The sequence below is a fragment of the Berghia stephanieae genome, chromosome 3, assembly GCF_034508935.2.
Source record: "Berghia stephanieae isolate SIO BIC M18660-M18661 chromosome 3, UCSD_Bste_1.3, whole genome shotgun sequence".
Classification (NCBI taxonomy): domain Eukaryota; kingdom Metazoa; phylum Mollusca; class Gastropoda; order Nudibranchia; family Aeolidiidae; genus Berghia; species Berghia stephanieae.
This window is the reverse complement of record NC_088362.1, coordinates 26,699,781-26,726,583: the sequence shown is the minus strand read 5'-3', so window position 1 is coordinate 26,726,583 and position 26,803 is coordinate 26,699,781. Positions and strand designations below refer to the sequence as shown.

At 36.1% G+C, this 26,803-nt stretch overlaps 4 protein-coding genes across 5 annotated transcripts in view; 2 read left to right on the top strand and 2 right to left on the bottom strand.

Moving 5' to 3' along the window:
- Positions 1–27: 27 nt before the first annotated feature.
- LOC144969183 (MFS-type transporter SLC18B1-like) lies at positions 28–1,134 on the top strand. Its single transcript, XM_078908295.1, has one exon. It carries the CDS (start codon positions 28–30, stop codon positions 1,132–1,134), a length of 1,107 nt encoding a protein of 368 aa, XP_078764421.1.
- Positions 1,135–3,537: 2,403 nt separating this feature from the next.
- Positions 3,538–12,222, bottom strand: LOC144967448 (pre-mRNA-splicing factor SYF2-like). Its single transcript, XM_078904720.1, has 7 exons — positions 12,183–12,222; positions 10,866–10,952; positions 7,837–7,962; positions 6,663–6,780; positions 5,205–5,295; positions 4,345–4,443; positions 3,538–3,779 (listed from the first exon to the last, which is right to left on the bottom strand). The coding sequence occupies exons 1-7, from the start codon at positions 12,192–12,194 to the stop codon at positions 3,614–3,616; spliced, it is 699 nt and encodes a 232-aa protein (XP_078760846.1). The 5' UTR covers positions 12,195–12,222; the 3' UTR covers positions 3,538–3,613.
- Positions 12,223–12,839: 617 nt separating this feature from the next.
- Positions 12,840–21,115, top strand: LOC144967446 (lanC-like protein 3). 2 transcript variants are annotated; one of them, XM_078904719.1, is made up of 7 exons: positions 12,844–12,968; positions 13,188–13,306; positions 15,669–16,203; positions 17,182–17,305; positions 18,534–18,749; positions 19,234–19,378; positions 20,098–21,115. In XM_078904719.1, exons 3-7 carry the CDS (start codon positions 15,670–15,672, stop codon positions 20,315–20,317), a joined length of 1,239 nt encoding a protein of 412 aa, XP_078760845.1. In that variant the 5' UTR covers positions 12,844–12,968; positions 13,188–13,306; position 15,669; the 3' UTR covers positions 20,318–21,115. The 2 variants fall into 2 exon arrangements, with proteins under 2 accessions (XP_078760844.1, XP_078760845.1); XM_078904718.1 differs by lacking the exon at positions 13,188–13,306 and having other exon boundaries at positions 12,840–12,968.
- A 5,017-nt stretch (positions 21,116–26,132) lies between these two features.
- LOC144967445 (TIP41-like protein) overlaps positions 26,133–26,803 on the bottom strand; it is a 12,176-nt gene continuing 11,505 nt past the window's right edge. Inside the window, exon 7 of the mRNA XM_078904717.1 lies at positions 26,133–26,803. This exon is cut by the window's right edge and continues 2,449 nt beyond it. The gene's annotated coding sequence lies outside the window, so the exon portion shown is untranslated.

The window sequence follows — 26,803 nt, the reverse complement described above, 5'->3', positions numbered from 1 at the left end:
TCCGATGTGCCAATCGTTCTTTTGAGTATGCTGAGCAGATTCGGCCAAGCGGTCGGCACTTCCGGCCTCATTGCTTCATCGACTACGTTCTCGTCTGGGTCTTCAATTACCCCAGGGATGCCCGACTCTCTCTTGACAGTGGCCAGGATTGGAACCGTTGTCGGCGACGTTGTAGGTCCGGTTTTTTCTGGTAGTTTGTATGCCCTCGGAGGATTCATGTTGCCTTTTTACGTATTAGGAACGCTAACTCTAATCAACGGGATCTTCTTATACGCGTCCCTGATATCCCAACATAACACACATTGTGACCGAACTAGTGCTGCCAATAGGATGTCATCTAGTGATAAAATGTTTACAATTCGCAGGCCTCCCCTTCGACTGCAAGTCAGTCCTAAGATAACAAGTTCCGTGTTCAGTGTATTCGTATGTGCCTTGACCATTAGTTGTCTGGACCCGATACTCACAAATCAAGTTATGGGTGAATTCGGACTGTCCACGCCTCTGGTCGGATTACTTTTCGCCATCCCATCTTTTGTAAACGTAGTTCTGACGCCAATATGGCGGTGTCTGGCCGAGGACGAGAGCATTCGCTTACCGTGTTACCTGCTTGGATATATTTTTCTCGGATCGGGATGCACCATTTTGGGACCTACTACGCTGTTACCGTTTATACCCGTTCAAACTTGGACCACGGCAGTTGGGTTGATTCTCATAGGTGCCGGGTCAGGATGTGTAGTACATATGGCCATGAGATCTGTGGTTTCAGACGTTGAGATGTCCGAGAATGATGAAGGTGACGTCATTGATAACAATTTTGACGCTATCAACATAAGTCACGTTGTTGGTGTGCTTCTGGGTCCTATGTTCGGATCCCTGGTTGAGGAGTATTTTGGATTTCGCGTAACAACATCAGCAATGGCATGTGTCAGTTTAGTGTGTGCAGTTACTGGTGTATTAGGATATATACTGTGTTGTTTCAAGAGGAAGTGTATCTGGGTGCTTGAAAGGAGAAGGCGTAAGGAACTAGAAGGCAAGGAAGGGATTTTAGATTGTAACCAGTGTGTTATAAGACGGGAGAAGGGGACGTTTGGTGTGTTGCCGTGCCAGGAGTCGACATGGGAACTCAAAAAATAATAATGAACGTTTCATGTCCTTTATCTCTCTCCAAACGAACATGTTCAAATTTTTTACTGGAATGTCACACCAACACACAAATTAAATCGTTTAACTAAAATTTATAAATTAATAATAGCATGCTATAGTCATACTTTTTTTTAAGCTTACAAATTTATTTTTTTTTACAAATTTTGTAATTCATAAAACAAATCTGAATAAGAAAACTGTTGTTTGTATCGTAACAAATGTGACGATTTTCCTACAGTTGGTAAGGAGAGAGTTATTCAGATGTAAATGTAAATGACCAACCAGCTGCCGGCAAATGAAAGAGGACAACTGCAAAATTTCGAGCAGACAAATAAATTATTATCAATGCAAAATACACATCAACATAATATTACTTGATGTTTTTATTTACTTTTAATCACTGATAGTAAGATTATGTTTCCAACATCTATACGATTTATCACTATTGTATACACCAACTTGTAACCACGAAAAGTAACTTCTCAAAGGAAAGAAAACTTTAAACATTGTGGATAACAAAGTCCTGTCGAGGTATGTATCTGCTTGAATTGTGAAAATCTGAATAGAGATAAAAACAATTCAGTTTTTCACAATTCAAGATACAAGCCTCGACAAGACTTTTTAACCACCCTGAAAAAATGTAGCCATCACATTTATTTCTTCTTGATCGTCTCTGCTGCTAAAGGATGGCGTGTTCGAATAATATACGAATTTAGTCTTTGCACAGCTAAAACTGAAAGAAATATATAGTCAAAGCTAATACAACCAATAACATTTGATTATACTTCAACGCAAACTAAAGAAAAGCACCTCTGTATTGAGTAACTGTAATTCAGACATTCGAAGACCTACAAGAAGAAGAGTAGGAAAAGGAGGAGGAGGAGGAGGAAGGGAGGATAAGAAGAAGAAAAAAAATACACCTCTTGCTGGTCTCAAATTTTCTGCTATTTATCTACCATTGATAATGGATAAAGTAAACCTTGCTTAAAATCAACCAATCTTTCTGGTCCTATTGGAGTTGGCCTTATTTGGATTCCACTGTAATTTCAATTCTAACCATCCGGTTCACCAGGACATAATAAACTGTATATCGTTTTGAGACAATAGGTCACTGATGCATTGCCTATAGACAGCTACTCATTCACACCTGGGTTCATTGTTCACACGAGGTGACATAACTTTATAATGGCATAAACTAAACGCTATGAACGCTTTTTTTGTTATCGCTAAGGTACAAGTCACTCAATGTGTCACATCTTGGATTTTTTTCCTCCTCCTTTTAATGGATGTTTCAATTTCAAGTCTTTATCTGCAAAAGGTAAATTACCCATCACTGCAGACTTTATACAATTATGTGGTGACTTTCTCCATTATTGTGTGTTTAAACGGCATAGGTACAAATCAGAATAAACTCGTTTAAATAATAGACCCACACATACTTCTTTTTCTTATGCAGACTGATCTGCCTCCAGTGGGGGCTTCTACATCATGAAGAAAAAGAAGAACTCGGGTTCTTTTATGCGGCTATGTGGTCTAGTGGTATGACACTCACTTTTGGATTGGAAGATCCTGAGTTCGAGCCTCGCTCTGTGCATGGTTAGGTCCTTGGAAAAGGCTCTTTACTCACTTTCTCTCATCATAATCGTACCTGACCATTAACAGCGTTGTCTCTGCCCCCCCCCCCCCCCCAAATTGTATTATCGCCTAGCCTACATGTTACGTGTTGCTGTTGGTCAGGGACCCTTTGAGCATGTTTAGTGGATTTTGCGCTGTATAAAAGCTCAATTAAAAAAAATAAAATTGATGGAATATGTTTTGTTTGTTTTTAAGGGTTTTACAGCGCTTGCAACATATTAAGGTCATATGAGCGCCAGTAAAAAGGAAGAAAATGGGATAGAAAAAAGTTCTAGGATTACAATGAAAGCACTCAAGAAAAAGTAAGACAAAAGAGAATTGGATCGAATATGGAACAGATGTAGATTCCAAGAGCACATTATCAAAGTATTTAGTTTGAGATCACTAAAAGTCTCATCCAGACACAAGCACAGGTCCCCACCAAGAGGAACACACTCAACTGTTTTACAAATCATATATAATATAAAGAAAACATAATACGGTGCATAACAGGGAGATGATTTACAAGGAAAAAAAATATCTCCCAAAACTAACTATACATTTAACTGTTTCCCTCTAAGCCAGGGCATTGGCAGGGCCAGGACAAAACCAAGTAATCTCATTCCAAGACAAAGACAGAAAGCAAGTTGGAAAATAGATAATGGGGGATAGAAGGCACAGTACACATCTCCCTGCCCACTATGGGAGGTCAGGAACCCCACCCAGTTGATGGAATACAAAGAAAAGTTAAAAAAATAAAAAATCTTCACAACTTGTATGTAACATTTTAAACATCATTTTTAATAATAAATCCAAGTATATACAAAATATGTTACATGACAATGTTCTGACTTCTTCAAACAGCTGTTCCTCTCTCCAGATTGTGTTTGATCTCAGTTGTGTATTGGCCGTAGAATCTCTCCAGTTTCTTGTTGAATTTCATGTTCCTCTCGTTGATGTAGTCAATGTCAGCCTCCTCATCAAACGTTCTACGACGGCTGTACTTGGACCGCTTGTCAATCCTGTGGACGAGGTCAGACAGAAAAAAAAAGTATGAATATTCATGTAAAAGTAAAAAGGAAACACTCTTCACCTCTGGCCTAGTCTATCCAAAATGTGGAATAAAAAGGACATGAAAAAAACGTTTGAGACAAAGAATAAAAACCTCTAAATTTCAAGGGGTTAATTAAGAAATTAAACATGTCAGTGCATGACATAATCAGTCGGAAGATGATGTTTTTTGCATTTTCTGAAAGAAAATGCTCCCCAGAGCACTTTAATCGTTATTTAAAGTAGTTAAAAAGGATGAAAATTGGATAGTAAAAACATTCTAGATGTACAATTAAAAGGACTTGAGGAAAAAGTAAACAAAGGGGAATGATACAAAAAGGAAACAGATGTAGATCCCACTAAGAGGAATACACTCAAATGTTTACAAATCATATGTTAAAATAGAAAAATAACAGTAGCCTACATAACAGAGAGAAGATTTACAAGGAAAAAAATATCATCTCCCAAAACTATAACTATACATTCAACTGTTCCCCACCCAGAGAGTTAAATTAGAATAAACCCAAAACAACTCACTGTTTCTCCAAATCTTCCACCATTCTGTCCACTGCCTCTTCAGAGTCTTTGCGTTGATGAAGGCCCAGGGTATTGGAAGATGCGTAAAAATCGTCACCTCTGGAAATGGAAAAAAAAAATACAACAACATATCAAAATCTTAATCAGATAAATTGATCCTTTTTTAACTTATCACACTAAATGGTTTTTTTTTAAATATGGAAGAGAAGAAATATGTTTTAAAAACTTAATTAAAAAAAAAAATAAAAACAAGCCACAGTGCTAGAATTAAATGGTGTCCTAATATCAGGGTTGCCAATTCAGGAGGCAAAAATTTACTGAAATTTTATGCAAACACTTAGATCAATCCCTTTCTAAGCACTGAATTACAGTAAAAAGACATTATGTACTGATTTAAAAAAAAAAAAAATTTTCCGTTTAGCAGGTGATTGGAAAATATACTGAAGGTTTATAAAATACTGAATTCCATAAATATACAGAAAATTGGCAACCTTGTATTATAGCTGGCGACAATATAGTAGTGAATATGCGTGTAGTCTGATCTAAAGCACTAAAAAACTAACTGACAAACCAAGATTTAAATTCAAGATCAACCTCTACTTTTCACTTGTATTTTTTAACGAACAGAAAAGCACACAGAAAGCATAATTTGCCACTGGCACAGCCACTTAATTCATAGCATTTGACGTTATGGACTAAAACATTCATTCAAGGTTTCTTTACTGGAGATTTCCAAGTTTAATCAACCGTTTCATTGGCCTTTCACAGTCAGGATCAGATTTACACGACCATAGAGCTGCCAACTTGAAATTTCAAAAATTTGTAGTTTTCAAGGGGAAAAGAAGAAAAAATTCACTCACAATTTTTCCTTCTCCCTGTTGTATTGATCTGTGTCTGTCCTAATCTGTTTGGTGAGCCGTTGATATTGTCTGTACGTTGCTTGCTCGTAATCTGGTGGATGGAGAAGAGAAAAAAAAAAACCCAATGAAATCATTAACTCTGTCTTTCAATAGAAAAGCTTCTGCATTCACATGACGTTGTAAACAATGGATCTATTTAAATTACAATGCAACCGCAGACATGGCGGCAGACATTTACAAATAGAAGACACAAAAATCAAGCTATAAAACTTCTGATCATTGATAATTTTTCAGGCTTCCTTCAGAGCCATGAGGCCCACGGAGCCAGAGTTTATCTCAGTTTCTATAGCGTGAAACAGACAGTAACAAATACTTGCTACCCTTTGGATAGGATGCTCGTCTATCGCAAAGTACTTTCCACCAGATCTAACAGATCCAGCTACCCAATAACTGCTGGGTGGACAGAGGGGTCATAAAAAAATCTGGACTGCACCTGAGATTGATCTCAGTCCCTTTGATTGTGAAGTGAGTGCTCTATCAACTGAGCTATCAGGACCCCCTTTCAGGCTATCAACTCATAATTCTTGATACATCATTATTCAAGTTAAATGACACAGTTGCTATAAAACATAACGCTATTTACAAATCTTATCCCTCATGGATAATTAACAAGACAATTATCCATATGATATTTTTGAAAATTTGTAAAAAACAAAACGAAGGTGAGTTTTTAAATATATAGTGCAATATCCACTAAATGTGCTCAAAGCACTTTCCAAGGGGTTGTAAACCAACAGCATCACTAACATGTAGTATGAAACATGACAGCTGTTAAGCTTTGTAGGGCACTATAATAATGTTTTCTCTTTCAAGAGAGATAATAACTCTGCTACGAACTAGCTACTCAATTTACAGCTAGGAAGGAATGATATGAGATGGTGGGTCAAAGGCCTTTTACAAGGACTCAAATTTCAACAACCAATAGCAGGACTCGAATCCGGGACCTATCAGTTCAAAGACATAAATACCTCCCCCCCCCCCCCCCCCAAATAGAGCCAAGAACAATGCAATAATTAACAGGAGGGCTTTAAGCATAAAACTACCAACTAAAGTGATATACAATTACAAAATAACACAACAAAACGATGCCAAATTAAGACACCAGGGAGCAGGCACTGGTATAATAAGATAAAGATCTGAACAAGTGTGTATGAATCATGAAAGGTGTCAGACAAAAAAATAAAATTTAAAAAAAAAACATCCCAAAAAATCAGTTGACCTCGACTGGGGATTGAACCCCAGACCTTCTGATTACTGGTCAGACGTGCTACCATTACATCCAGGTAGGCTGATTTCTTGGGAGGGTTTTTTACTTGAGTATTTCGTTCTTGCTTTGTCTGGCACCTTTCATACACACTTGTTCAAATCTTTAGCATGACCATGCCAACAAATCCATACCTGAGAAACCAGTATCTGGGTTTTTCTTCTTTTTCTTCCTCTCCCATTTCTCTGCCTCATCAGCTCCAACATCCAGAAGTTTCACCCTGTCAAAGTCCTCTCCTTTGGCAACACATTCCTTAGAGGTAGAAAAAAATTGTCATTTCATTTGTATTTTCTTTTACATTTATCTATAATAAAAAATTGTTAAAAATTTTTTAAAACACACATAAAAACAGAATGAAATTTTTAAAAAATAATTTAAAAATTAGTGTTTATAAGTTGAATATCCACTAAATGCCCTCAAAACACTTTAGACCTAAGCCAACACCAACACTTAACATGTAGGACGAGATTTGATACTTTAAGGTGTTATCACAATTGTTTTCAACAGAGACATCAATGTTACTCTTTCTGACAGCTTTTTCTAAATACTCAATTTTACACCACCCAAAGTGGGACTCATTCAGGGACAGCCTACCCGTCTGAAGGCAAGTGTCACACCAAAAGGCCATAAAGACACACCAGATCAAACACTGATTATGATCAACTGTCTGTCATTGAGTTGGAGGTGTGGGTCCAGGAGAAGGAAGAACCTTGTTTGGACGCCGGTTTGGATCATTCTTGGTCTGGCTACTCATCTTCAGCTGTTCTAGCAGGATTGGATCTAGGCTGGTATCACCTTCAGGGTCATGGCAGCACGCAAGCTCCTGTACAACGGCAATGTGATGATCCTTCCAAACAGTGATGCCTGCCGGAAATGTCAGGCAGCTCCAGAGACTAGCGATCACATCGTCCTCCATTGCCCAGTAACTAAACTTGAAGGTGGCTATGAAACAGTCCTTAGGGCGGAGAAAGACTTTCAAAGCTGGGTTGACGAAATGAATTCGGAGGTGTAGCCATACGCTACTACTACTACTACTACAACAAATACTACTACTACTACTAATACTACTACTACTACTACTACTACTACTACTACTATTACTACCACTACTACTACTACTGCTACATCAACTGTCTATGATTCAGAAATCTGGAAAATTCAATTTTCCGGAAAATCTTTTGGGGTGGTGAAGTCAGGATTCAAGACGTGACCATATGACAAAATAGATTAATGATACATACAGGGGAAAATGAGGAATATTTTTTTTAAATAAGTGTTAGAAATGTATACACAAAATTGAACCCTGACCTTTTTCTTCTCTTCCTGTGAATACTCCCATTCCACTCTTTTCCGTTTGGCCTCAAAGTTGGCTGGCCGTTTCTTTCTCTCATCTTCTGCTACAACTTCAGCATGATTTAATTTTCTTGCCTCATTCTGAAAAATAAATAAAAACGAAATCATGTTTAGAATTTTAATAAATTTTTTTTTTAATGTGACCAGTTAAAGCACTTTAAAAATGTCACAAAACATTGATTTTGTTATATTCATGAATCACATAATGGCATTATTGAATAATTGCTAATGATGATACTTTCACTGATGAAGATGTAATTAACAACAACAACAACAATAACAATAATAATAATAATAATAATAATAATAATAATTATTATTATTATTATTATGTTGTTTTTACTTTTTTTTTTAAAGAAAGAAATCAATAGAGAACAATGTAACCATGTCCGAACGGGTCTAACAAAAATATTTAATAAATAAATGACCAGTTCAGAAAAAAAAAATGTTAATAAAAATAAAAACCAGACTACTTTAAATGTTTTTAAAAAGAAACACAAACAAGGCAAATCATATAAGGATCTTAATGTGAATGAAATAATCATCACACAGATAATGATTTTTATCTATCACAACCCATACAATCTTACAACTTTACAGTAATGGCACGCAAAGCTCTTCTGGGGCAAAATAAATAATCTATAGGTAAAGAACACAAATTATGAGCAACTGAAGTTGATTCATCAATACAGCTGATTGATTTGTGTATGTTTAAGACAACCATATATATATATATATATATATATATATATATATATATATATATATATATATATATATATAAAACATGTCAAGTATAATTATGATTATTTAACTTCTACAACATTGTTTCAAGCGTTAGCTATATTATTATCATTATTACTATTATTATCATCATTATCATCATACATATTCTTTTAGCTATTAAACATCTGTTTATTTATTCATTTATATATTTAATTGGTATATTTTTAGATGTTCTTGTTTCGAACAAATACACTAATATTACGTAAATATTGGTGTAAGAGTAAACGTCATCTCACCCCCCTCCTTCTCTCTCTCTCTCTCTCTCTCTCTCTCTCTCTCTCTCTCTCTCTCTCTCTCTCTCTCTCTCTCTCTCTCTCTCTTTTTCTTTTTTTCCTTCTCATCCTCCTTTTTTTCTTCGACTTCCCACCTCTTCCCCGTTGCCACCTCTCCTTCTTCCTCCTCACCATTCATCTATCCTCCTCCTCCTCTTCTTCTTTTTCCTCCTTCTACTCGTCCTCCCCTCCTCCTCTTCCTCTTCTTCTTCTTCTTTTTCTTATCTTACTCTTCATCTTCCACTCCCTCCTCTTTCTTCTTGTCTTACCTCACACCACCTTGCCAAAAAATGAATGCAAGTGAATCAACGACGAAATCCCCCCCCCCCCCACACACATACCCACGCACACACATACTCCTTCCTCATGAGGTCACCTCCTCCTTGTATTTATGTCTACTTAATCAAAAATCAATCATTAACTACAAGGGCAATAAAATGGTCATTTGTGACACAATGAAGATACGATCGAACAATATCTTGTATCTTGCGTTGTTCACTGGTGGTTGATGGTTCTTGGTTTTACAAGAAAAAAAACCGAATTCACTCATGTCACAACCCAGCTTCTAGAAGGGAATAAAATAACAAACACTGTCGATCTTTTCATATCTAAAGGTATTATATATATAATAAAGATTTGCAACCTCTGCATAGAAGAAAAATTCTTCATCATCACAAAACCGTACATGGCAACACTCAACAGAAGAAACAAACTAACATCCTCATGCAGACATAGAAACAAACACCTTTTATGTAATTACGAACTTCCATAAATACGAATCTAGAAAAATACGAAAAAGCCAACAATCTACTTTCACTTCCACTTCCTGATGAGAGCTAACACTTGAAACAATGTTGTAGAAGTTAAATAATCATAATTATACTTGACCTGTTTTATATGTAATATATTATATATATATATATTATATATATATATATTATATATATATATATATATATATATATATATATATATATATATATATATATATATATATATATAAAGCTTGTCATTGTTGTTGTCTGTAGTGATCGTCTTTGTTGTTGTAATTTCCATCATTATCATTTTGTTTGTTCCCTATCTTCTATGCCATGATTCGAATCCCACTCTTGGTGGTGCCAAGTTCAGCCCTTGGAAAAAGATCTTACTCACATTCCCTCGTCCCTCATGAGTTAACAGCGTTGTCTTTGTCGAAAAAGATTGTAACAGAGCCTTACAGGTGTCATATTTCGTCATACATGTAAAGACATGTTGGTTAGAACCTCTTGTTACGCACTTTGCGCACATTAAGTGTATATATATTGGTTATACATGTACAAAAATTCAGGTATTTTCTTGCTATAAAAGGAATCTATTAGAGACAAAGACTTATGTTTGAAGCGGTGGTAGAGGAAAGTCAAGCGATGTTTTATAAGGATAGGATAGTGACAAAAAAACAAAACAAAACAATTAATTTATTTATTACGACTACTACTACTACTGCTATTTTATTATTATTATTATCATTATTATTATTACTATTTTTATTATTATTATTTTATATTTTATATATATATATATATATATATATATATATATATATATATATATATATATATATATATATATATATATATATATATATATCTTTTTACGTTGTAAGTTGCAATACTATAATTTAATAATCATATTTTTTTGTTAAATTGAATTCGTATCACTTTTCAATCAACACTGGTCTTACCATAATATGTTTAGTTTTATATCAATGCGAAGCTCTTAAAGTTAGAGTCTGTGATGGGGTAAAGTGCTATATATACATACAATTTATTATCATTATTATTATTATCATTATGTAAAGAGCAAATCCCCTTTGATTTTATTCTAGCGTAAAATATCATTATCAAATCTAATATGTCTATCAATGATGAAACCGATATTACAGCTCACCATTCGCATATCAAGTTCCCTTAGCTTGGCCAATCTGTCCTTCATTGATGAGGATTTTCCTGATGAAGTTCCCGCTTTGGATTCAGTCTATGGAAAAAAAATTTTAATCAACAGAATTAAAAGAGGATGGCCCAATTTGTATCCACAGAACCTATTTCCAACAAGTCTTATTTTATTTTAATGTTCAAATGGTGTGAAACAAAATGTATTTTTATTCACTGGTTTTCAAACGATGGTCAAACTACATGACAAGGTGAAGCCTTTAAAAGAATGTGAGGTTAATGTCATTTTTCAACATATCATCACAATGAAAAAAATGATCTTAAGTACACATGAGATGAGACATTTTTCAACTGACTTGAATTTGGTATTGTCACCAGCTAACTATCTACTATACATGCTTAAAGCGCTTTGCATATGAGAATAGAATGAAAATGAAAACTCTCACAACTCTTGATTCTTATAGTAGGTGTTGTAGTCTAAGTCAGTAGACAGAGATATGATTTAGTAAATCTCTGTCTATTAAGACATAATAGAGTATTTGAGTAATGGAAATAGATAGTGAGATAGTGACTTTAATAAATAATATATATACTAATACTAATATACCAAGACAATACCAGATTCTCACCAGATCAATTATGAAATGAAAGACTTTTCACTGTAATATTTTTTAAATAAGACATTTGTGATGTGATCCATTTGGTCTATCTGCTGTGATGATATTATTTCAAATTAGAAAAATAGAATTAGAATCACCGTTCTCCTCAATCATCAATCACAATCTGAGTGATAGGACTACTTCGCTGAACATACACAGGGTGAGAATAGCTAAAAGTCGTCGATTGGTCTATTCTCACCCTGAGTGAGAGAGCTACCATTTCGCTATTCTCACCCCGTGTGAGAATAGAGGCAGTCAAACCTGGCTGGAATGGACTTGAGTTGAGATTTTTGATGTTAATAGATATTTAAATTCTTCTTCCCGAGAGCATGGGTGATAGTCAGCGGTATTCAAAACTTTTAAGCAGAAGTCAAATTATCGAAATACGCTATGTGGCATCATCAGAGTCGTTATAATAATGTCACAATTAGAATCTTAATTCCGAATAGAGCTCGTCGCACTCATTTTTCCTCATTTACATTTCATCATTCACACAGAATATGATGTGAAAAATCTCTGGAGTAAAAGAATGATGTTTCAGTTTCTGAACAAGCTTGTAATATAGGCAAATGTGAACAAGGCTTTTATTTCTAAAAGTATAGTGAGAGGAAAATTTGATGATTAATAATATGGCAGTGAAGTTGAAAGAAACTTACGGAAGAAGCCATGTTTGTTTTGTTTTGTGTACGACAGGGTTGCCAGATAACATTTTATAAATAATCCAAACCATTACAACATTTAATCCAGATTTCAAATTTCCGAAAAAAAATGTCTTTAAAAAAATACTAAAGGTGATAAAGCGCTTTACAAGGGGTCCCTGGCCAACAGCAACTCTTAACATGGAAGACGTGACATGGCATACGTTAGACAAAATTACTTTTTTTTCTCAGACAGACAACACTGTTATCGGCCAGGTACTAATTTAACACCTGAGTATTGTGAGAGAATGCGAGTAAAGAACCTTTTACTTGGACTCAATTATGCGCCGAGCGAGGCTCAAACCCAGGACCTTCCTAACCGAAAGCGAATGTCATGATGCCACAAGACCACATAGCCGCACTTTCTCTAGCTTACCCTCAAGGCTAGAGGAATGTCATCACAAGAAAAATGGCAATAAATCTTGTTATACAAAATGTGTTATTATTATTGCATGAACTCTGATATGTAATTTTGAAAAGTTCTTCCAGGAAAAATAAACCAAAAATAATCAAAAAATCCAAACCTAAAATGACGATCCAACGACTTCAAAAATAATCCAAATATAGGCAGTTTGGATTAAAATAATCAACTTGGCAATCTTGTTGTATGGTATTACTCACTTCCGGAGTGTCATGGTTCCAGTTATTTGTTATGTTCAAAGAATCCTTACATCGTTAATGTTTTGATTCTTATTCTTGTCACAAACGAGACTGGGACCTGGGACACCCCTGCAAAATTATCAGGTTTGAGAGACTTTATAATTAAAATACATCACAAATGCCAACTGCTTGAAAAATGCAGCAATCTCTAATTGTTGTTTGGATGAAATCTTGGCTGTTGCAATGTTTTATTCTCATAAAATGACAGAAACAAGTTGAGTTACCCGAGTTGGTCAAAATCGAAAATCAGTCAAAACGCCAAACATTAGCCAAAGCCAACAACAATTTTTTTTTTATTTTCAGGACTTCCACCAAAATCTCTCTGTTTGTGATCACGGAACCTTGCATAGTGCTTAAAAAGGAACATATCTGAATCGAGAGCAAGTCGTTCTGCGGAGGCGGAGATATTTTGTGTCATACTCGTACGTTTTGTTTGCAATTTTAGCAGGTCTTTTGAACTGGTAACCGCGAGATACGTTCGGTCCCCAAACAAAATGGGCTTATTTTGACAATTTAATAGAATGGACAAAATTTTGCGCTGGCATTAGATTATTTTCTTTCCAATAGTGAGAGCATAATGTGTTTGTTAAAATTTAGATATTGATATTTATTTATTTTTTTGTCATCGGACTTCAACTTCATGTGTAAATAAGTTACAATACAAATCCACATCGTGATGATGACTGCTTCATCTCATCAGTGAAATCATGATAAAGTCAACGCCACTGGACCAGAAATATTGGGAGACCTTCCATAAGCCATAAGCTACTACATCCCACGTATTCTTGTTCTAGTAGTAGAGGGTTTGGGAGGGGGGAAACTATTTTTTTTTAAGTCTCCCCCCTCCCAAACTCCCAACTAGAAGTTCTAGTGTAGGGGGTTTGGGAGGGGGGGGGGGGAGACTTAAAAAAAAAGTTTCCCCCCTCCCAAATCCCCTACTAGAACAAGAATACTTGGGATGTAGTAGCTTATGGAAGGTCTCCCGAAAGATTGGTTGACTTTAGCCTAGAGGGCTATCAATGGAATGCACTTAGATAAAAAAAAAAAAAACTGAAAATTTGGGACCAACAAGAGATGTTAACTTTAAACAAGGTTGACTTTATCCATTATCAATGGAACACACTTAGACTAAGATGAAAAAGAGAAAATTTGGGGCCAACAAGAGGTGTTGACTTTAAGCAGATGTTGACTTTAAAGTAAAGATTGTTGACTTTATGCCATGCGGATTGCTCTGTAATTCAATTGTTTGTGTCTCGTGATCTCCAAGTAAGTAATCTCACTGACCGCCATTTTATTGTTTTCATTTTACAACTAAGACTAAGTAGTAGTAGTCCCTTAATTAAGAGCTTAGTCCCTTAATGGCTTTGGCCCATTGAGCCGGAGTTTATCCCAGTTTCTATAGCGTGAAACAGACAATAGCAAGTGCTTGCTATCCTTTGGAAAGGATGCTAATCTATCGCAAAGTACTTTCCACCAGATCTAATAGACCCAACTACCCATTCACTACTGGGTACACAGGGGGATCAGGAAAAAATCTTGACTGCACCCGGGATCGATCTCATTTTTATATCTAAGGAATCTGCTTATTTTACTCTTGAGACAACCAGTTTTATTTGGTTCATGTCGGGTGAGAATTGTCTTGAAGTTGTGTCAGTGCTTGACTAATCTGTGAAATAAATCTGGTACAAGGCAATCCAGTCATTTTCTTTCATGTTTCCTTTCTTCAATTCAATTTTTTGGATTATTTGTGCGGCTATATGGTCTAGTGGTATGACACTCACTTTCGGATCGGAAGGTCCTGGGTTCAAGCCTCGCTCAGTGCATAGTTGTCCTTGGAGAAGGCTCTTTACTCACATTCTCTCACCGTAGTCAGGTGTAAAATGAGTACCTGGCCGTTAACAGCGTTGTCTCTGTCCGAAAAAATTGTAATGTTGCTGTTGGCCACAGATCCCTTGTAAAGCGCTTTGAGCACATTTAGTGGATATTGCGCTATATAAAAGCTCAATTGATTAATTTATTGTTTCTTTTTCAGAAAGATATCTTGACTCCACCCACTATCATTGTCATTACTTTGCTTATGAAGCGGGTTCTAACAACCAAGCTATGGATAATAAACCAATGAATGAAAAGTTTTCATTCTGAGAATCAAATTTATTTTTTTAAAGTTACTGAGTTCAGAAAATATTAAGAGTACAGCATACAGTCATGAACTACAGACATAGCAAAGGTTTTTGTTATCAAATTTTAAATGTAGGTTTGATCATTTACCATTTGATCGAACCTTATTATATATATATATATATATTTTTTTTTTTTGTTGTTGTTTATTTTTTTATTTAGTTTTTTTCATTTGCTATATTATAAATTCAATATATGGTATTCTTCTAATATTGTCTGTTTACTGTTTAACTCAGAATTATATTTTCAAAATCCCAACAGAAAAGTAACGTTTCACCTTTTTATCCTAAGTCAAAGTGATACTAATCTGCTAGAAGCTGTGGACTGTAAAAAATAATAAACAAAAATGAATATAACAGCTTCAAAAAAAGAACAAAATACCAAACACAGAACATTTCGGGTTCAAAACTCTTCTTCAGCCAACAACAAAAAGTAATAAAGACATAAAAACATTACTAAATTCCAGTTTGACGACAGGGTTTCCCTGTTTTGAGTCCGAAGCGTTCCATGTTTGGTATTTTGTTCTTTTTTGAAGTTGTTATATTCTTTTTTGTTTATAACCTTTTATCCTCTATTTATTTAATTTTTTTTCATGATTCTTTCCAGGATGTCTTACCATAGATACTTCCAGAACAGGTTCCCAGACTACAATCCAAACATCCCATTTGAGCGGCCGAGAGAAGAATGGCACAACCAGATTATGGCCATTGTACAACAGGTTGTACACGCCTCCCAATACCAGATATCCTCCGATGGTGGACTGTATGTTGGAAGTACAGGCGTAGCGTACATGCTTTACTACATATCAGAGTATGAACACCTCAACCAATATCGAGACTCTTTACTAAAAACAGCTTTAGACATTATCAATAGGGATATTCGATTTGCAGAGCGGACTGCGATAGGACCGGAACAAGTTTCCTTCATCCTCGGCCCTTCTGGAATTTACGCCACGGCGGCCATGGTGGGGAAAGCCTTAAACAAAGAGTCAATGGTCAAAGAAAACGTCAAGAAATTCCAGTCTATTGCCACACATTGTACAGTGAGGGACTTCTTGCGCTGCGGCTGTGATGAGTTATTTGTTGGCAGAGCTGGTTATCTCTGTGGGATGCAAACTCTCGAGAAAAATCTTAAAACAAAGGTAAGATTTTCAGATAGAATGATTTTTATTCATGTAATTTGCAGAGTTGCCCTACATGAAATTTCAAAACATTTCGTGGTTTCTAAGGGGGGGAGGGGGGGGGGGGGGGAGAAAAAGTCACTTTAAATAGCTTTAGAAATAAATAATTTGCCCTCAGCATGATTCAAAAATACCCCAAAATCCTGAATATAGGTTTCTAAGGATGAACAAGATTTATTGTCAAAGAGGCGATAGCAGTCCTGTAGCTGAAGCCTTACTTACTTACCCGATCCAGCGACAACATGACCTCTAGCCCTTCGGTCATGACATCAAAGTTCGAAATATTTTGTAGTTGTTCCAGGTGACTATACAGTGTGTTACTGACGTTTGGATTTGGTGGGAGGAATGTGCATCTCGGGTCTTCAAGAGGTTGACATTCAAGCAAGTGGTGTGTTACTGTTTCATTGGGTTGTTGACATAAGGGGCAGGAAGAGGACGTGTCTTTTGTAATTTTGCTTAAATGGCTGTTGAGCAGTATGTGTTGTGTTCTTAGTTGAAAGATGATGATGTTTTGCTGGTGTCTCCTGAGTTTATTTAGGCTAACAGGAGGTAGCTGGAGCCAAAAATTTGTATTTCTACTAAAGTTTCGTAGTACTAGTCAGGTCTGGTTTTGTGATTTTGCCGATGTGCCCTGTCAATGGGAAGGTAAAATAACAAACTTACCGACAGAAGAACAAGAAGAATTCATATTTTGGATCAAAAACTTAAGATTTTTTTTTTCCAGTAGCTGTATAATTTGATTCCTCTCTGAATAACGTTTCTAATTTCTTTATTCGCATGGACTGATCTCTAACTTTGTTATTTATGTTGAAAATGGCTTTCTGATCATTTTAAAAACAATCTCTTACTTTTCTTGTGTTGCCTGCATAGACTTCAAAATCAATGAGACAAAAGATCAAACTTGTCTTATAGTTTCCTCTTTTTTTTTTTTGTTGCCAGATATTGAGTGACGAAGTGGTAAACTCTATCTGTGAAGCAATGGTGGAATCGGGACAGGAGTACAGCAGGAGACACAAGAGTGCAGCACCCCTCATGTATGCCTACTACGACACTGAATACCTCGGTATGTACAATGGTACTATTTATATTATCTTTCTTGTAGCCTAAGTTGTTAGTAGAGCTACCAATTCCAGTTTATTTTTTCCAGGAATTTTCCCCATTTTTTGGTATTGTTTTGTTTCTTCTTCTTTTGCTTTTTTTTTTTTTTTTTTTTTTGGTCTACGAGTCTTGAATCAGGTAAATCTTGTCAGGAATTCCAGAATCTCGTTTTGTCTTGATTTTTGTTTTCTTGTTGATTTGATTATATTTACACGTGTAATAAGACTAGTATATTGCTTTTAAGTGTTGGGCATGGCATATTTCTATTAGATTCCAGTATTAAGACTTGTTTTTAATTCTTTATGTGCGGCTATGTGGTCTAATGGGTTCGAGCCTCACTCAGCACATAGTTGAGTCCTTGGAAAAGGCTTTTCACTCAAATTCTTTCTCCTTACTCAGGTGTAAAATGAGTGCCAGGCTGTTAACAGCCTTGTTCTGTACAAAAAAGATGTAATATCGTCTAACAGGCATCATGTCTCAAATTAAGTGTTGCTGTTGGCCTGGGACCCTTTGTAAAGCGCTTTGAGACTTTGAATGGATATTGTGCTGTATAATAACTTTTTTTTTTAAATAATAGTTTTAATGAACCAGATTAGAATGAAGATTGATTATTATTCTTTTGACTTTGGTGGAAAAATCTTGATTTTTGAAAACTGTTATCCTGGACAGCATGGCTCAACGGTACGGTCTTTGTTTCATACCCAAAAGGTACTGAGTTCAACTACACACCTCGTTGTGTGGCCTTGAGCAAGTCACCTCGCCCTAGCTCACTTTGCGGCGCTGCACTGTGACTGACACCTGGGTTATTCCAGTCTTGCCTTGGAATAGACCCTAAAGTCAAATTTCCCCTTGGGGATGATTAAAGGGAATTTATTTATTTTATTTGTTTATTATTTATTTTACTGACATTTTGGGTTAGCAGCTCTGTATTAGTGTCATGTAAATGTTGCTACTCGAAGCTCGAAGAAATAGATAACAATGTGAAATTGAATGTAAGCTTCAATTTAATATACGAAAACAGATAAAATGGACGTTTCAGGTTTCCTCTTTATCAAAAAGACAGGATGAATGAAACACTACAGACTGTTAATGTCATCAAAGATCTAATAGCTGTTTTGTTACATAATGTTTAGCCATTTAAAAAAAAAAAAAAAAAGACATTATCTTTAACTTAACTTTTCTCTTATTCCTAGGGGCTGCCCACGGTGTGTCTTCCATCCTACAAACCATCCTGTGCTGTCCCAGCTTCTACACATCTACAGAATCCAACACCAGCCTGGTCAAATCAGCAGTCGATTGGCTCCTCTCCATTCAGCAGCCTGATGGGAATTTCGTCCCTTCTCTGCCCGAGTTGAACAGGCCTCGAGCCGAACATGACGAACTGGTCCATTGGTGTCACGGGGGACCTGGTAGGACAACTTTTCATCTTTTCTCTTCATCTTTTTTTTTAAAAAAACAAAAAATACATGAGCTTTTATATAACGCAATATCCACCTAATGATCTCAAAGCACTTTACAAGGGACCCCTGACCAATAGCAACATGTAACATATAGAACGAGACATGACACCTGTTTGGTGATATTACAATTTTTTCGGACAGAGACAACGCTGTTTAACGGCCAGGTACTCTTTTACACCTGAGTTTGGTTAGAGAATGTGAGTAAAGAAACGTTCTGTGTTTAGTATTTTGTTCTTTTTTAAAGCGGTATCACTCTAGAGTTGTAATGTTGTTATGGATCCCAATTTTTTCTAGATTACATTCCAATTCCAATTCCGATATTTCTGTATCAGCTTTGGTACATACCTCTATCGGATTTGGTACATACCTTTATCAGCTTTGGTACATACCTTTATCAGCTTTGATACATTTACAAGTTTCTCTCCATCTCTAGGTGTGGTCTACCTATTTGCCAGGGCCTACCAGCTATGGAAGACACCCGCTTATCTAGAAGCTTGTAAAAAATGTGGAGAGTTGGCATGGCAGAAGGGCTTATTGAGGAAAGGACCTGGTATCTGTCATGGAGTGGCTGGCAGCGGGTATGTTCTGGCATGGCAGTTTTTTTGCAAAATAAAATCCACAATTTTACAACCAAATTCCCAAATTTTGCAAGCGAAAAAAAAAAACCAACAAAATTTGCTATTGATTTTCATAAAAACAGAAAGAGTTCACGTGAGAGAAAGGTATTGTGGGACTGAGTACTGTCCATGCCGCCTTTAACTTGAGTAGAACTCGGGTCCATTTATCAGTATGAGCATTACTCGGTTAGTGGAGCGCCCATCCAATAATGAGGACACGGTTAATCCCGTTTACAAATGGAATAGTTAACCTTTCTATATTTGGAAATGTAGCAAAAAATTTAATTAATTTTGATTGGTTTTTTAGTTTAGCTTTATCCTTCAACTTTCAAGCCATAAACGAAGCCTTTGTCATGGCACCCTAGAGACCATGGGTATTGGGGTCAAGGACAATCGTGTTGTCTCATCCACACTTTGCACTGCCATGATTTTCAGTTGGGGTTTCCTTGGCCATACCCTGTGGAAAGAGCCCTGTATTATAACCAAGCAGGCTCTCGAATGGAACCCACAAGACAAGAGGAAACGGGATCGTCCAAAACAGACTTGGAGGTAAGATAACAATCAGAAATGGTGTGGATAAAACAGTGCAAAGGAAATAAAGCAGAATGAAAAATATCGTACAAGAAAAAAAAATCATCCCAAAATAATTTTGACTCATTGCTTTTTTTTTCCATTGTCAGGTACGTGTTCCTTCTTCTATACCGGCTAACCCAGGACAAGAAGTATCTCTACAGAGCACACAAATTTGCGGAGTTCATGTTCACCCCAGAATTCAGACAAGGAGCTCGCACTCCAGACGGTCCCTTCAGTTTGTACGAGGGTTGGGCAGGAACAATTTGTTTTCTCATCGATCTTCTCCAGCCGGACAAAGCAGAATTTCCATTCTTCGCCGTTATCTGAATTTTTTATTTTAAAAGATTTTTTTATCATTTTTTTTTTGGCTTGCATTGCGATTGCATGTCATCTTAGTGGATATCGTAATTATTTCTACAATGTCTTTGTGGAACTCTTTTCTTGATGAAATCCAACAATCTGAATCTGAGGCATTTTATTTTGATATGTAAAATGTTCTTGCAGTTTTTTTATCTTGACTCAGATGTAATTAAGTACTTACAAGTTAGGTAGAATGAATGTGAAAATACTCGCAAAAGAGTGAAAATGGAGAGGGAACAATAGTGATAATAGACGTTTCGGTTACAAACCCTTTGTCAGCACAACAACACACAAATTAACGTGGAAAATAAATGAAATAAAATGCAAAATAACTTGTATCGTGATACAAGTTATTTTGATGGATGATTTGTACTTGAACCGTCCATTGACAGTATTGTTCCCATACGAAGCCTGTCCATTTTTCACTCTTTCGTTAGTACTTTCATGATCACAGGCTTCAGGCAGCCCTTACCATTTTCCAGTAGGATGAATGATAGGGATGCCTTGATGCAATATGAATGAAGCTAGCTAGCCCAAACCACATTCAAGTTTTAAAGAAAAGAAAAAAAATACCCTCATAGCCATACGGCCCTTGGAGCAGGAGTTTATCCTTGTTTCTGTAGCATTATACTGACATTAACAATTGCTTGCCACCCTTGTTATAGGATGTAAATCTCAAAGTACTTTCTGTCAGATCTAATAGACCTAGCTACCTAATTGTTACTGGATGGACAGAGGGTTCCAAAAAAAAAAAAAAAAAAACAATCTCTAGGGCATCTGGGATTAAAACTGGTCCTTTTGCTTTTGAAGTTAGTGCTCTATTGACTTAGGATCCCCATCTATGTCTGAGGTTTTTACAAATGGTTGTTTTTGTTATGTTTGACTCGAAAAGATAAGGATATCGTGTTATTCTGAAAACAAGCAAAAAGAAGTATGAAAAAAAAAAAGTTTCCATCAATTTAAATTAAATCTTGGAAATTTATCCAGAACCTGAGACTTGCCTTAAAATAATCGCAGAATAAATTTCTAAAAGTGTTAAAGTTAAAGAAAAAAGTACAAAAGTTAAAGAAAAAAGTACAATCTAAATAGCTCTCAATCTGTGGATACTTGGAGAAGTTGTCCTTAGGTACAGTGGAATCCTGTTAACATAGCTCTCAATCTGTGGATACTTGGAAATGCTGACCTTAGGTACAGTGGAATCCTGATAATCAAAACACTTCTGGAACAGAAACATTGGTTGACTTTATCCATTATCAATGGAACACGCTGATAAAAAACAAAAACCATATAATTTTTGACCAACATTGACTTTAAGAGTTTTCACTTTTGGAGGTTTCCAATGTAAAAGTTTTAATTTTTTTTCCTTTTTTAAATATCGGTTGTCATTATATAAGTAGGAGCAACTGATATAAGTAATATTATATCGTTAAGATAACTTATTGTCAGTGTCTTTTTGCCTTGAATGTTACAAAAACACTCTTTGGTCATATGCTCAATAGAATTCAATAGTCTGATGTCGTGTCCACCCAGCAACGAGCAGCTTGGTTCTAAACAAAGAAAATCGGTACTTTTTATTCTTCGTGCTGGCTAGAAATTTTTCACACATCATGTGATCAGAATGTATAAAAGTCAAAACATGATCAGATTTATAATGTTTTTCTCCTCTGATACACTTTTATGCTCGTCGGAGAAGTATTTCATAAGGGCGTCTGTCATTGTTCCAATAGTTTATAATCAGTTACGAAGTTACTATGCGTCATTACGAGGGAAGTGACGTCACGACTGTTGAAGCCTATTGGAATGAGATTACTTGGTGTTGTCCTGGCCGGATACCCTGGCTGAGAGGGAAACAGTCAAATGTATAGTTGGTTTTGGGAGTTGATATATTTTTCCTTGTAAATCATCTCTCTGTTATGCACTGTATTAAGTCTTGTATACATATTATATACGATTTGTAAACATTTGAGCGTATTCCTCTTAGTGGGGACCAGAGCTTGTGTCTGAATGAGACTTTTAGGTGATCTGAAACTAAGTACTTTGATAGTGTGCTCTTGGAATCTACATCTGATTCCTATTTGAACCAATTCCCCTTTGTCTTACCTTTTCTTAGATGCTTTAATCGTAATTCTAGAACTTTTTACTTTCCCATTTTCTTCCTTTTTATATGACCTTAATGTGTTCCTTGTGCCGTAAAACCCTTTAAAACAAACAGACGGATTGCTTTTGGAATCTTATGGTTTCAATTTAACTAGTCTCCCTGTCTTCTTGTTTCATGAGGCCTTCTACTTCTACACGAGGCCAAGCTTTAAGTATAAGATATTTTCTGTTCTGGCTGATCCATTAAGTGTCACAAGTGCTGGGGGGGGGGGGATCAGGGAATGCCCTTCTGCCTCGACATCATGTCTTCACCTAGGCATTTTTTCCACTAAGGAATATAGATAATTCAATAAACAAGATGTCTGATGTCAACAGAGATCACCCATGTTGTCCAAGTGAGCAAATTGGGGGTTAATAATCTTGAAAAAAACGAAGGTGTTTGAAGCAGGGCTCGAACCCGGAGACCTTCCGGATCACAATGCAATGCTGGAAAACCACTCATAAACAAAAATTATTACAACAGCTTCATAAAAAAAAGGAACAAAAATCCAAACATGAAATATTTCGGACTCGAAACCCTTCTTCAGCAAACAAAAATATAAATACATAACTTAAAGACCAACTAGACGGCAAATAAATATTTCTCGGCCTTCTAGAAAAAAACCAAAAAACTTGAGCTTTTATCCACATGCTCAAAGCTCTTTACAAGGGCTCTCTAGTCAACAGCAACACTTAACATGCTAGATGGTATTACTATATTTTTCTGACAGAGACGTTGTTAACGGCCAGGTACTCATTTTACACCTGAGCACCTGTGAGTAGAGGGCCTTTTCCAAGGATCCATCTTTGTGTTTTTTAAGTAATGTATTTATATTGTTACTGTTTTTGTAGTTGGCTGAAGAAGGGTTTTGAGCCAAAATTGTTCTGTGTTTGGTATTTTGTTCTTTTTTTTTTTTTTTTGGTAGTTGCTATTTACTATTATTCATTTTTGTTTATTACATTTTACAGTCCACAACTTCAAGCAGATTAGGTGTATCACGAGAACCACTCACTCACTCAAAGCAAAATCAAACCTCTCTCTAGCAACAACGAGAGAAAATGACTTGCCAGTAGATGAGAAAATGGAGGTTTTCCAGCTCTTTGACATAATATTCTGTAAGATGGTTGAACCGTACGACTCTTTTGAATGTCTATTATAGGCAAATATTGATTTCAGCTTTCTAATATTGACTTAACTGACTAAAAGCACTTAGAGATCTTGTTTCTACTTCTACTGTGTATGATGAAAATGCCTTGAGATTGTGTTTATACACATAACTATCTTGTAAGTTTATATCATTCTCTACCCTATCCCTTTTATTTTAAAACAAAATTGTTTTATCAGAGATGCATGTTATTGTTATATTGAATCCGTACTTATCATGTGTAAATCAAATTATATTTTTTTGCTTCATTTTTTTGTTTTATTTGTCTCGTTTTGTTTTTGTTTTTATTATTTTTTTTTTTTGGTGGTTATTTTGATTTGCATGTTTTGTCAATGAGGACTTGTAATGTATGACCATTGTGAATGCTGTAAGATTTGAGTCCAAGTTGCTTGCTTTGTTGCTCGTGCATATCAACATATCGGTATCAAATTGTTTTTATTTACGTTTCTCCGTTTTGATCCATATTGGGTTTTGACCACTAGGATATTATTATTATTATGTTTTGTTTTAAATTTTAGTAATGAATATTAAATCTACTCATGTCAAACTATCTTAATTTTTGTTGGACTTTATTCACTGGCTGGGGGGGGGAGTCTTTTGACTTCCCATGGTAGACAGGATGTCACGTGCTGTCTTCTATCCCCCTATATCTGCTTTCTGTCTTGGAATGGGATAAGCCTAATTGGTTTTGCCCTGGCCGTTACTGGATTCCTTTGCTGAGAAGGAAATAGCTAAATGTAAAAGTGTTAGTTTTGGAAAGTCATATTTTTTTTTCCCTTGTAATTGTAAATCATCTCTGTTATGTACTGATACTGATAGTTACATTTCTTTGTTTAGAACACATCTTGTAGACATTTGAGTGTGTTCCTTTTATTTGGATCCAGTGCTGGTTTCTGGACGAGACTTTTAGGTGATCTCAAACTAAGCACAGTGGAACCTCCCGATTACGACACCTCCGAATAGCGACAACCTCCTGATAACGACATTGACCCGTGGTCCCGATTTTTTTTCTATTTAAGATCAGTAAAAAAAACCTCCAAATAACGACGCACTTTTTTATAAAACCTCTGAATAACGACATCATTTTGGCGATTTTCGGCAGTTTTCGTAGATATCTGATACTAGAAATACCGAGTATGAGTACTCCAAGTTTATAAAAACGATTCCTGCTTGAACCAATGAGAACGCAGCTTTTTTTTTACGAATCTTGGCTGATATGCAGTAATAAAAACCAAGGTATAAATGTCAGTGTAAGCAAGTAAGTAAGTAGTAGTAGTAGTAGTAATAGTAATAGTAGTAGTAGTAGTAGTAGGAGGAGGAGGAGGAATTTTATCTAACTCGCAGCGTCCGAATTACCTGTTTTTGTTTGTTTTAAAGGGTCTTACAGCGCTTGTGACACATCTATGTCATATCAGCGCCAGTACAAAGGAAGAAAATTGGATAGTAAAAAACATTCTAGATTTACAATTGAAATGACATAAGAAAAAGTAAGACTAAGGGGAATGGTTTAAATAGGGAACAGATGTAGATTCCAGGAGCACACTATCAGCGTACTCAGTTCAGATCACCTAAAAGTCTCATCCAGACACACGCACAAGAACCCTCCAAGAGGAATACACTACAATGTTTTATTTGTTTTGTCAATGTTAATAAAAGCTGGTCCCATTGGGCCTTGCCACGCCCACTTTGTCCGCCATCTTGGAAACCTCTAAATAACAACACCTCCGGATAACGATATAAAAACTCGGTCCCGTGGAATGTCGTTATCGGGAGGTTCCACTGTACAGTGATAGTGTGCTCTTGGAATCTACATCTGTTCCCTCTTTGAACAATTCCTCTGTGTCCTACTTTTTCTTTGATGATTTAATTGTAATTCTAAAACTTTTCGACTATCCCATTTTTCTCCTTTTTACTGTTGCTGATAAGACCTAAATGTGTCTCCAGCACCGTAAAAACCTTAAACACAAACAACCCTTTGTGGAGCTGCTGTTGGTAAAGGCATCATTAGATACTGTTGCCTAGGAATTCCATGAAGGAATATAGATAACTAGATAACGCACCAATCAAGATGTCTGATGTCAACAGGAATCACCCATTTTGTCAAAGTAAGCAAATTGGGGGTTAATAATATTGCCCAAGGAAAAAACGAAAGTGCCTGAAGTAGGGCTCGAACCTTCTGGGTCACAGTGCAATGCCTTAACCACTCGGCCACTTCGCATCCCAGTATGATGAGTGGAATTAGCCTATGGATCAACAGGATCTAAATCAGTCCACACTCTTCTATCCCCATTAAACCAGGTCACAATATTGTGATATTACAATTATATCGAATGCTTTGATTGCAAACATGTAACTTCAAGGGTAAGCTACCAGGTTTTTTAATTTCGACAAAGTAAGAGAATTTACTATTAGTGCCCAACTACTGCTTATTCCAAATTTATCAACTTATTCATAAGTAAACAACACCAGCAATATTTACAAAAGGTAATGTATATTTATTTATTTACAGTAACAAAATATATCATCAACAATAACACGTCCATTTCAACATTCAAGCCTTCCAAATCAATGATAACGAGATGAAATCGTCAATTAAAAGGACAAGTGGGTTATCCCCCATAATTATATAAAGATTTTCCAAAAGTTACTTGTAAGCCATTTTAAACTTTTTTAACCTTTATCATTTAAAGATTTATTGGGCACGTTATACAGTAGTAGTAGTAGTCGTCTTTCAGAGCCATTGGGCCCATGGAGCCAGAGTTTATCCCGGTTTCTATAATGTGAAATGGACAATAGCAATTGCTTGCTATCCTTTGGATAGGATGCTCGTCTATCGCAAAGTACATTCCGCAAAATCTAACAGACACAGCTACCCATTCACTGCTGGGTGGACGGGGGGGTTAGAAAAAATCTCGACTGCATCCAGAATCGATCTTGGTCCCTTTGCGTGTGAAGCGAGTGCTCTACCAACTGAGCTATTGGGACCTGCCCTGTAAACAGTGGACTCCCGATAAAGTTACCTCTGTCGGGACCAGAAAAGCTCGATTGACTTTATCCATTATCAATGGAACACACTTGGATAAAGATCAGAAAATTTGGGGCCAAAAAGACGATATAATGATTTTATGCGGGTTCTACTGTCCATGAAACA